Source organism: Anopheles darlingi, chromosome 2, assembly GCF_943734745.1.
Source record: "Anopheles darlingi chromosome 2, idAnoDarlMG_H_01, whole genome shotgun sequence".
NCBI classification, from domain to species: domain Eukaryota; kingdom Metazoa; phylum Arthropoda; class Insecta; order Diptera; family Culicidae; genus Anopheles; species Anopheles darlingi.
Window position 1 is genome coordinate 12,126,772 of NC_064874.1, and position 10,000 is coordinate 12,136,771.

The 10,000-nt window shown below is 49.6% G+C and overlaps 1 protein-coding gene across 1 annotated transcript in view; it reads left to right on the plus strand.

The window, feature by feature from the left end:
• LOC125948476 (tyrosine-protein phosphatase 99A-like) overlaps positions 1 to 10,000 on the plus strand; it is a 40,065-nt gene that overhangs the window by 7,026 nt on the left and 23,039 nt on the right. Inside the window, exons 2-4 of the mRNA XM_049674592.1 lie at positions 4,714 to 4,880; positions 7,160 to 7,286; positions 7,688 to 7,811. Of these exons, the coding sequence (XP_049530549.1) occupies positions 4,714 to 4,880; positions 7,160 to 7,286; positions 7,688 to 7,811 (418 nt within the window). The remainder of the gene's footprint in view (positions 1 to 4,713; positions 4,881 to 7,159; positions 7,287 to 7,687; positions 7,812 to 10,000) is intronic.

Here is a 10,000-nt window from a genome sequence, read left to right on the forward strand (position 1 = left end):
CTTTTCCCTGGTCTGACAGAACCCCTCGTCTCCACCACAAAGCTCTTTGACGCTCATCATTATGTTCGCTGCGCTTGGAAATGGCGGCCAAATGAACACTTTTCCGACATTCGGGATTTCCGCGAAAGACCCGTTCCCGGGCAGTGCATATTGATGTGACGGGCCCGCGATGCTACGATGTTGCTACGACACTGAATGACGAGAGTCTTCTTCTCGGTCCCGCGACTCCATTCGAAGGAGCAAGTTCGCTGACACGCTGAACGCGAGAAACGCGGAAGTTTTTGTGGTGGCAGCGGCGGCGGCCAAAAACCTCCCAAAAACCTCAAGCCAGCCAGTGGTCTGGGCTCGCACTTTGATTAACCACTTGGCAGGGCATGGAGAGATGGCGACAACGACCACCACCACCACCACCACCACCATCACCGTCTTGGTGGTTCGCTGCTGCACGGTCGCTGCTGCATTCGACAGGTTCTCGGTTCTGGTACGTCGAGTACGGTGACGTCGAGATAGGCACTCTCAAGAGTACCCGGCCACGCGAACAGTGCTTTCTCGAGCACCCACCGGTTGTGGGGCCTCCCCGTTGCTGCCGCCGCTATTTACTTTCTTCCCCAAAAACTCCTTTCGCCAAGGTGTGTCCTCCAAACTCCCCGAGATAGGCAAAAACTGATAAAACTCCTCCGTAAGAAGGTGGCCCACGGGGCAAGGGACGAGGGGCTGCTGGGAACTATAGTCACCATGAAACGGGTAGCGAGCGAGCGAAAGTTTTCCACGCGAAAACCCCGGGAATCTCTTCGCATGGTCGCGCGATTGGCTGATCAGAATCGGAATCACATTCGAGGGGCTGCTGCTCCTGCTGCTGCTGCTGCTGTTGTTCCCTGGTTGTTCCCTTGGCCTCGGAGGTTGAGCCTGAGTGGCTGAAAGGGAACGACGGAGAAAGATCGAAGGAAGGAAAAATCTCAAAAGATGGAACCGATGATGGTGGTGGTGAAGTGAAGTGGGAGCGTGAGAAGATAAGTTTCACTTCAAACAAGTTTTCCAGCAACTCAATCAACCGGTTAAATGAAACCTTTCCACTTCAGACACACGCACACACACACACACATGGGCACGCGGACTGGAGCAGCTCGTTGAAGAAGCACCATCCTGTGCGCTCCGATGATGGTGAAGTCAGATGTGCAAAAAGCTGTTTTCGAGTGACTGAGCATTCACGTTTCACTTGGCTATGTACCGCGCCACCCACCACCCACCAACCCCTCCAACAGGACTGCTCCACATCCACTGGGGGATGGTAGCAACGTGTGTCATGTGTATGTGTATGTGTATGTGTGTGTGTGTGTGTGGGAACGCAGACGGTACGTCAATGCAGCTTTGCCGTGAACTTTCTTTCTTCGCGTTTGTGCCATTTGTGCGCGACACTCGCGACCAACGAAGACCGCACTTGCACGCGGCACGACAACAACGTCGGCGACGACGACGACGACGACGACGAGCCTGGGACAGTTTGGTCCCGGGGTGGTGGGGTCAGATTTTCAAACAATTATCTGATCCTGCTCCTAATCCTGCCACCGAACTACAAGCAAACTTCGACTTCTCGTTGGCACGGATTTTCGGTTCAGAGCAACGGTTCGAGACCGGGAAGCGACACGGTGGAGGGGGGGGGACCATTTTGGGCGGCAGCGACACAAATTGCGAAGGAGTAGTTTTCCAAGTCAACGCCAACATAATGCTGCTGATGCCGCTACCGCTGCTGCTAGCTGGCCGACTTGGTTGGCTGAAGCTGTCGTAATGTTGTGATGTTTCCCCGCTTTCCGCGAGACCTTCGGCTGCTCACTGGATCCCCTCGGATTCTCTGGTTGGTTTGGACGACGCCAAACGAGACTTTTCTGCTGGGGAGTTTATCAAATCACTTCAATCCCGGAATTATTGACGGGGAAGGGGGTTGATATTTACTCGAAAGTTTACGCCACGTAATTGATAAATGAAAACTAGCGTTTCGAGAGTGGAAGCGTATCGTACAGTTTCGAATGTCTACTGCTGAACGGCGTCGATGGTGACTAGGATGTTGATCTCGTAAAACAAATGACAGATTGTGCCGCTCGGAGGATGTTTGTGGACTAAGTAGACGCCGAGCGAAACGGTCAAACAGGCAATCGAGGCAGCGCCTCTTATGATATCTGGCTTGTGCCACTTAGAATGATGATGGTTTTGCAAATATGGATTAACGTTATTTGTTATCGTTGATGGGTTTATAAACATACTGGTAGCTTTGTGGATATTTCCACTAACTAAACTCATATCGAAATATGATGATGAACCTGCCACGTTATGGCTTTTGTGTATAGGTTATTCAGTCATTTTCAACCATTTTTTACTTGGGAATTGTACGTAAAATATTCATTTGTTCAGAGAAATTGTTATGTAGTTAAATGGAACAACAGTCAAATAATTTTCATAAAAATAACAAAGAGAAAATTCGATCCAGCATTCTTGTAAGCTTTCGAGCGTTTTTATACAAACGAAACATTTTCTCTGAAAATTGCGTTCCTGCAAAGTGCTGTAACGGCTGTAAAGAGAAACACAAATGGTGTAACTTAGGCACTTACCACACCTATAGTAACCCTCCTAGACCATTTATAGAGAACTTCATCTGCTTAAGATGAAGAATTACTTGGTAGAACTGCAAAGACCCTTTATAACACTCCCATTTGCTTCTGATATTAAAACCCTATCCAAACATGGCGAAGCTCTTTTATCCGCGTCTCAATATTCTTTGAAATCTTTTTCCATCCTTAAGCACTACTCACTGTTATCGCACTACAAATTGGTTATTGGAACATCCACGAAGCACAAATCTGATGAAGTCTTTAATGCCTTCAAGTTATCTGGGTCAAAACGCAACAATGTTCTCAGACCAAACTAACCTTACGATGTTTAATCACAAGCAAACAGATCTCCCGCTTTTTCCAAGTAAACAATCTACCATCCTCCAAACTCGTTATCAAAAAAACTACCCAAAAAGCCCCCATTTGTGTCAGCAGCGAGTGTGCCGAGACGACGACGACGACATATGTACAGGGCCAGGGCAGAGATTGACAAAAGTTTTGGCTGGATAAACATTTCAATTTAATCTCCGTAATCCAATCGTCATTACAAGCCTCTTGCGAGCTGTAGCGGTGCTTGAGCGCCCTCTCCTGGAACCGGCCGTTCCACAAACTATTTCAATTAATCTTAAAGTTATCAGTCATTAAATATCCATCCCACCGGCACCGTGTAACGCACGGGTTCGGGTCGGTCATAAGGAAAAACAAAGTTTCCCGTCCTCCCGTCCTCCCGTCCTGTCCCCCCTCTGCCATTACCATTTTGCACCCATTTCCGACCGAATGGTTTGTGAGTCGTCGTCGTCGTCGTCGTCGCCGTCCTGGATATCTTCGAAAAGGCAGGCAGGCAGGCCCAAGTCAAAACACAACTGACGCCCGGAAGCATCTCCTCGGGCATCTCTTCGGCAAAGGCAAAGGGGTCCGGGCGCGCCCAGACCTTCCATCCGACGAAACTAATAACATCTCGTCCGGGGCGGTCTCTCACCGACGCTCCGATTCGATCACTCCGGTCCGGCTACATGTTTTCGTAGCCTGTTTTCAAAAACTCGATGGGAGAAATATCCGGACTAATATCCTGTGTGAGGAAGCAAAAGGAGCAAAGAAAGGAGAGGATGCGACCTGTCTCTGTGATGGAATAAAAGGAGAGGCGGTGCTAGTCGGCCGTGATTGTCTGTCTCGTCCTCCCTTTGTGTGTGTGTGTGTGTGAGTGTGTGAATTCACACAGGGGGTGTTTTCGTTGATAATAGTTTCCTCGATGACCTGACGACGCTGATCATCGTTCATGCTGCTCGCTGCCGCCTTCCTTCCTTCGTTCCTTCGTTCAAACCCCTCCCCCCCCTCTCCCCGTCCTCCTTTCGTGGCCTCTTATCGCCATCGACAGACCAGCGCACCGGTTTGTCCCGGCCGCTGGTGCTGAGCGCTTTTACGCACATACATAACTTTGATAACCCTCCTTCTGCAGCGATAAAGCAAATGGTGTAGGTCAACCCCCACCCTTCCACCCCGTCCCCGCCCGCCCCGCCGTGTGTTTTAATCGATCCCAAAACGAACATATCGTTTACCAACGACCCAACGACGTATCGGCGGTCCCCACCCACCCGGGCGTGCCACGGTTAATGCTGTGTTATTACCGAAATATGTTGCGCTGGGAGTGCGACGAGCGACCATTCCTGGTAGCTGGTATGATGGTGGCCGACCCAGCGGTCGCCATATCTTTAACCAATTAAGCCGAGTCGAATCGTGTCGGGCCGGGAAAAGGTGGGTTGGCCCTCCCGCATTTACGCATGTTTGGTGTCGCGTGAACACGCACGGACACGAACAAACACTCGCGGACACCAGAAATCACCGGGAAGAGAAAGAGAGAGAGAGAAAGAGAGGCGTGTAGGTCAAGAGCAACAGTGCCGTTCGGTTCGTTTGGCGGGACGCGCAACATTAATCATCGTACCCAACCGCCCAACCGCGTGCTCGCTCTGTGCTGGACATCATCATTTTTCACACCAACCACCACCTCACCAGCCCACCACCACCACCTTCCACCCACTTTTTCACTCCACCAAACCATCTAATGCGCGTTCGTGCGTGCGTGTGTGTGTGTGTTTGCGTTATCCCGTTCCAGATCTTGAAAACACTCCCATCATCAAGTACGTAGCAGTAGCCGGCAAAAACATTACCCTCGACTGCCCGGGCGTGAGCGAGCGTTCGCTGGCGGAATCGTTGGTCTGGCGTACGACCCACACCATCGCCGAGTACATCAACGGTCTGCCGCTGGTCAGCAATCAGCGGGTGAGTATTGTTCCAAGGGACGGTCCGGAACTTTGTTTATTATTTTTAACACCAGCACCGAGGGGGGGTGGGTTGTACGCCGGTGTTGTAGCCAGGGGGGTCGAGCAAAAAGGACACAAAAAACACTGACACACACACACACACAGATACTGGGGAGCAGAAATATGATCTCACTCGCACTCGATTGCCGTCTAGTTTTAACAGGAAAGCAAACGCGATTTTTTTGATTTGTTCAAGCTGTCACTTGAACACACCTCGTTCTCGTTGGTATTTGTAGCGTGTTCGTGTGCCCAAACCATTTCCCCTGGGGCCGGGGGGGAGGAGTTGGGGATCATCATGTTTGTGTCCCTCGGTTCGTTTTAATCATAAAAATAACAAACAAAAAACGAATCCACATTAATCCAAACATTATGCCATCCAAGCGACCGACAATGAATTGGCGATTGCCAATGGCCATTGGTGTCTCTGGCCGATTCGTATCAGTGGCACCATCATCGGTTATTGTGATTGGTTGACGCCTTGCAATGACAGGTTTATGGGTTTTAATTTGCCAAATAATCATGCTGTCGCTCGGTGAAACAACCCAGATGATTATACTACGAATGTACGGAATTCCGGGAAGCATCCGTTTGATGATCGGTATTGGTCGCTTGGTCTGGCGATAGCGAACCAATTGACAATGGTGTGACGGGCACCGGTGATTAACGCTTTTACACGCGCTGGCACTGTGTATGGTTTTTTTGTTTGTTTGTTTTTATGGCTTGAACTTCTGGTTGGATCACTTTTGTAAATTATTTGCACACGGGATTCAGCTTTTGGTCATCTAGCAGGCCATTTAATTTGACATATTCACTCACAGGACTGTTGAAACAGTACTATTTAGATATTTAACTATAATATCGAACTTTACTGTAATACGAAACAAACACAAAAAAATATATAAAGGAAATCTTCACTTCTACTTATTTTGATTTGCTTTTTTATAGGAAGAAATTTGTAGAACTTGTAGAAGAAATCCTTCTCCGTTCCTTTAACTTTATTTTTCATTTGGCAATACATCAATCGTTTCAAGGTGTAAGTAATGCACCCATACCATAACCATCATCAATCGATAGGTGTCAATTTTCTACCTTGCCACCTACTCTCCTATGCATAAGTAACGGTGTAAAATGAAGAATTCATATATAAACATATACCCTGTTAAGTGACGGATGATGCGAATAATGCTCCATTTCCTCCAACACTCTATGCCTCGTCTTGTAAATATGTCACCACGCTCTTAACGGAAACACTATGATGGAGTTGACTTCGGTCACGGTCTACAGCGCTACAGTGACGAGTTACCAGGCGTCTCCATTCTGTCCAATCAATGTCTCTTTTTCTTCATTTTCCATCTCCAATGTATCGGTTTACGGACGAAATTTCGACCTTAATTACACCAACATGTGCTCCTTCTCAGGGAGCAAGAGCTGCAGATCAACGAAGAGAAACCATCAGAAGGCGTCGCATCCAAGCAGGCATCCGGGCTTGTGTGGAGCGCCGAGAATGCCGTGAACCGTGGCATAGGTCACTTTGTTACCTAGCTCTTAGCTTACTACGCTCTGTACACACTGCTGCAAGGTACGCTCGCATGTGCTGCCAAACAAATCATTAGAGCCCTGGAGTGTCAAGGAGGCCATGCTCCAGGTAGTAGCATCGGACCGAAATTGCTACCAGCTACCCCAAAACCTGGTTCTCTCCCAAACCAAAGACGTGCTGTAACCGAAAACGACTTCAACCGTACCGTGGAGTGAAATAATGATGTAGCTCATTTGCTTCATCACCATTTTTCTTCACCGGACGAATCATCGCCGGAGCGGGATCGCCACCGATGGCCACACGAATACACGAATACCCCCTTGTCTGCTGCTGTTCCTCTGGCTCGGTACAACGGTTCTCACTTAGTGGCCGGGCTCGTGTAATGATGATGTCTGGAGAGTAATTATCATCAGCTTTATCGACACATTTCGACACAATATGTGGCCAAGATCCCTCGTTCCCTTTCTCGTCGTCGTTTTGCTCCTGGCGCACAGTTCCGAGGAGAAAAGGTTCCCGGGCTCCTCTGATGGCCACCGGAGGGTTTTTGTGTCACCGTGCGGTGACCACCGTACTCCCGAAGTCCCTCGAAGCTCTTTCCACAGGACTAATTACTACTCCCACTTCCTTCTGTGATTACTCTGCCTTTCTCTAGTTCGCTCTCTCTTTTTCTCTCTCCTTCTCTCTTTCTGTAACACTTGCAGTTCACGCTGGTACCTGATAATTTTAGCCTGCACCTCAGCCCTGCCCTGGCCAGCGATACGGCCGAGTACAGCTGCCTACTGAACGACCGGCACAACCCGGAAGCCATCGTCGATTTGCTGGTACAAGGTGAGTGTACTAGCCCCCGGGACCTGGACCGGGACCCGAACTTGGATGAGTTGTGTTTGGTCGCCATCCGCCGACCGACCGACCGACAGAAGGAAGGTCCAACACCGGAATCACCACAGGACGCTCGGTGCGAGGCAGATAAATATCCCTGTCCCTCTTGTCCTTCCTTCTCGGGGCGAAGTGGTCCACGGAAGTTGAAGGAGATTGAGCATTCCTCTGGCCACACTCTGACAAGAAAATGTATCACTCTCGACGACGCAGACGACGACCAGGACGACGACGCAGACGACGACCAGGACGAAACCAAAGACCACGACCATCCTCTTTTACCTTTTGCGCCTCACCGAAACACCTCGATTTACCTCCGCTCTTTATCCGCTTCTGCCACGTTTGTTCCACAGATGTTCCCGAACCACCCGGACGTCCGCTGGTCGTAAGCTTCACGTCACGTTCGGTCGATTTATCCTGGGCTCACTCGCAGGACCCCCGAAATGCACCGGTTACAAATTTCATCATCGAAACACGGTAAGCCACACCGACCCGGCCCGGCCTGGCCCGGCCTGGCCCGATCCGACCCAACCGGAGCTGTCCGGAGCAGCCATTTCGTCGGCATTATGTTTAGATTTACACCCTCCAGGTTCCGAATCCATCCAGTTCGGACCACTGCGGTTGCAGTGGCTGAGGCAGCGACGTATGTGCGCTAACACACACACAGCCTCTCTCTCTCTCTCTCTAGAACTCGAATCCCGCTAGAAACAGAACCGGGTATTCGGCGAAAAGGTGGTCGCTCCACGAACGGGAAGGTTACTGGAATATTTATTTTATAACCTTTTCGAATACAACAACCTGATGCCCGCCTTCGCAAACAACGAGTTAAGTGTGAGATAAATTGATTCCCGCCCTCGGTCGTAGCCGTCGCCGTGTCTTGAGCGTTAGCATGAGGTCTGCTGGTTTTTTGGCATTTCCTGGCGCTAGATTTACTTCGTTATTGATTTAAACCGGAAGTGGAATGTGAAGAATTTATACGACACAATGGGATGGGGGGAGGGGGTGGACGAAAGGATGTCACCAAACAGCCGAAGCAAGCGAATCAGAGCAAAAGTAGAAGAAGAATGCGATGCTTTAGGTGGAACGCAAATTGTGGGATTTGGCGGTTATTGAAGTGAATGGAAACGAAAGCCAGAACGCATCTTTTGTATGTCTTTTATGACAGGAATGTCGAGCATTAAATCATTCCAACAGTGTGCTTACTTTGCAAACTCTGATTGTCTGTTGATGTTTGTCTTAATATGGCTGCATCGCTATGTAATGAAATTGTTTAATGTTTCCTGTAATAATACACGAACACACTAATAATGGAATCTCATTCTGACTGCTCTTAGAACTAAAATTGTATTCGTCTTACGGCATCTTCCACACAATAACGAACAACGTCCTTATAGTGTTTAGCAGCTCTCCTTTCCTGATTCCTTTGAACAAGCATTTACTTGGAAGCCGTTGAAATGGCAGAATGTCTGAAATCAATTCCAGGCGTCATGTTGATGTCATACAACCCGTAAGGCTGCGCATTCCATGCCGGGGACCACAATGTTCCCGGTAAAATGGAAAACAAAAGAGCTCTGCCACTCATCATAAACCGCCCATTCATGCCGGGTGCCAGTAATTTCCATTCAATACCTTTCAATCAAGCACAGTTGCCTCCATTTACTGATTTATCGAAAAAAGCGGCCATCGCAGCACATCGAACCGGGTTACTTCGATTCGAACCCTGATGTGACAGTGTTCGGGATCGACTGACAGCGTGTGTGTGTGTGTGTGTGTGTGATTGCCAACAATGCTCATGCTCGATGATGTTGCTTCGCCTGCTAAGATGAGTTGCTCCTTGGTAGGAAACAAACGAACAGGCTTTCAATTGTTTTCTGCCAATTATGAGACCCCCTCCCACCCTCTCACCATAGCAGCCATGTTTCTCAGCACAAATATAAAAAGACGAATAAAACGAAGAACTGCTCCACACCAGGGGTTCGCGCTGCTTATAATCCCGGCACACCCCGGCGGGGGCGGGGGATGCAAAGTTTATTTGTTGGTTTTTCCGGCCACCATATCTCGACTGCTGCTGCTGCTGCTGCTGGTGCTCTGCTTGAGCTGCAAGAAACAAACAGGATTTGCGGAGCGAAAGGTGATACCGCACGGTTCTCAAGTGTTCAAGAGCGCCCTGCGTGCGACACACACACACACACACACACACACACACACTGTGGCACTGTGGAACAGAAGAAACAAGTCGAACCCAACCCTAGGATTAGGCACACGGTGCGGCCCCAACCAACGGGTGTACGGGTACACTCCCGGGTATCGAAACTTATCTCGGCCCCCGGTCGCTGCTGTTACCGTCGGGAAGTCCCAAAAAAGTGAACATAAACCGAGCATTCGCAGCTTACCACACGACGGTACTCCCGGCACGGAACCCGTGAGATCGCAAAGATCACAAGACAACGATGACAACGGTGAAGGCGACGGCGAAGGCGAAGGCGAAGGCGCAGCCCGGCCAGCGTTTGAACGGGGTTTTTGGATTTTTAATCTTTGCATTATGGCCGCGCACCAAGCGCAAGCGATGGTCGTGTGATAGGCGAAGGCGTTTCTCTGGTGAAGCTTATGTTTTGCTTTCGACCTGCCTGCCTCATCCCACCCTTCCCCAGACCGGTCTGCTTAAG